Consider the following 1,116-nt stretch of genomic DNA (forward strand, 5'->3'; position numbering starts at 1 on the left):
AAAAAAAAAAAAAAAAAAAAAAGAAAAATAACGTAAATCTTCAGAAAGAAACAATCCGCCTCAGAAATTAGCAGTCAGAGATGAAGTCATTAAGATAATGACAATGGTGACTATGATGATGAAGGTCAGAGACCTGGGGATGCTTTGAGAAACAAATTAGGTAGTGCAATAAAAGGACTTTCAAAGATGTTTGGGGCTATCCACACAAATGGGACTTCGTGTGTGGTCTTTGTGATTATGTATTCTGAACTTTTCTTGCTAAGCCTTCTTCCTACAGGCCCCCTCTATAGTTCTTGTCAATGAAGTGGACAGAGAAGTAAAGGTTCCTAAGGTACGTGTCAGTATCCCCAGTGCAGCCCTTGTGAAGGAGCAGATGCTCCAACACGGGCCTGTGCTCACCTTCACATCCTGGGCCCCCAGGCAGTTTATGAGGACGGACACAAAAGGGTCCAACATTTCCAGCACATGCTCACTAGAAGACTTGATCCTGGACGTCTTTAGACTCAGGTGCAGCAGCTAAAAGGTTTGAAGAGGATATTTTACATTATTTCTCCATAATTCTAGCTGGAGGAGGTAAAGGAGCTGACTCGCAGAGATCAATATGACATTTCAAGATGCTTTTATTCAAACTTAAAACAAGAAAATGAAGAAATCTAGGAAGTGACTCTCAGAAAGCCATGCCTGTGGGAACCCAGCCTGCAGTTAAGATGCGAGTCACCAAATGAGTACCCAGCATCTCCTGGGATCCCAGCACTGGCTTCATGCACAGCACACGGCAATGACCAGAACAGACCTGGTGCCCCCACTTAGCTAGGAACACTCAAAGAATGAGTTGAGAGCTGAATGAAGCCAGGCTCACTACAGTGTATGTTGGGATGGTACAGTAGGAGTTTGTAGCCCAAAAGGACCAGGAAAAAAAAAAAAGTAAGCCCCAGGAACTAAGAATGATCAGATTAAAAAAAAAAATCTCATCACCTTAAAAAATACAGGGCAGCTGGGCGTGGTGGCGCACACACTTTTAATCCCAGCACTCGGGAGGCAGAGGCAGGTGGATTTCTGAGTTCGAGGCCAGCCTGGTCTACAAAGTGAGTTCCAGGACAGCCAGGGCTATACAGA

The 1,116-nt window shown here is 44.4% G+C and overlaps 1 protein-coding gene across 1 annotated transcript in view; it reads right to left on the reverse strand.

Annotated features, from left to right (window-relative positions):
- Utp20 (UTP20 small subunit processome component) overlaps positions 1-1,116 on the reverse strand; it is an 81,229-nt gene that overhangs the window by 14,335 nt on the left and 65,778 nt on the right. The window contains exon 48 of the mRNA XM_021175362.2: positions 400-516. Coding sequence (XP_021031021.1) covers positions 400-516 — 117 coding nt within the window. The remainder of the gene's footprint in view (positions 1-399; positions 517-1,116) is intronic.

The sequence above is a fragment of the Mus caroli genome, chromosome 10, assembly GCF_900094665.2.
Source record: "Mus caroli chromosome 10, CAROLI_EIJ_v1.1, whole genome shotgun sequence".
Classification (NCBI taxonomy): domain Eukaryota; kingdom Metazoa; phylum Chordata; class Mammalia; order Rodentia; family Muridae; genus Mus; species Mus caroli.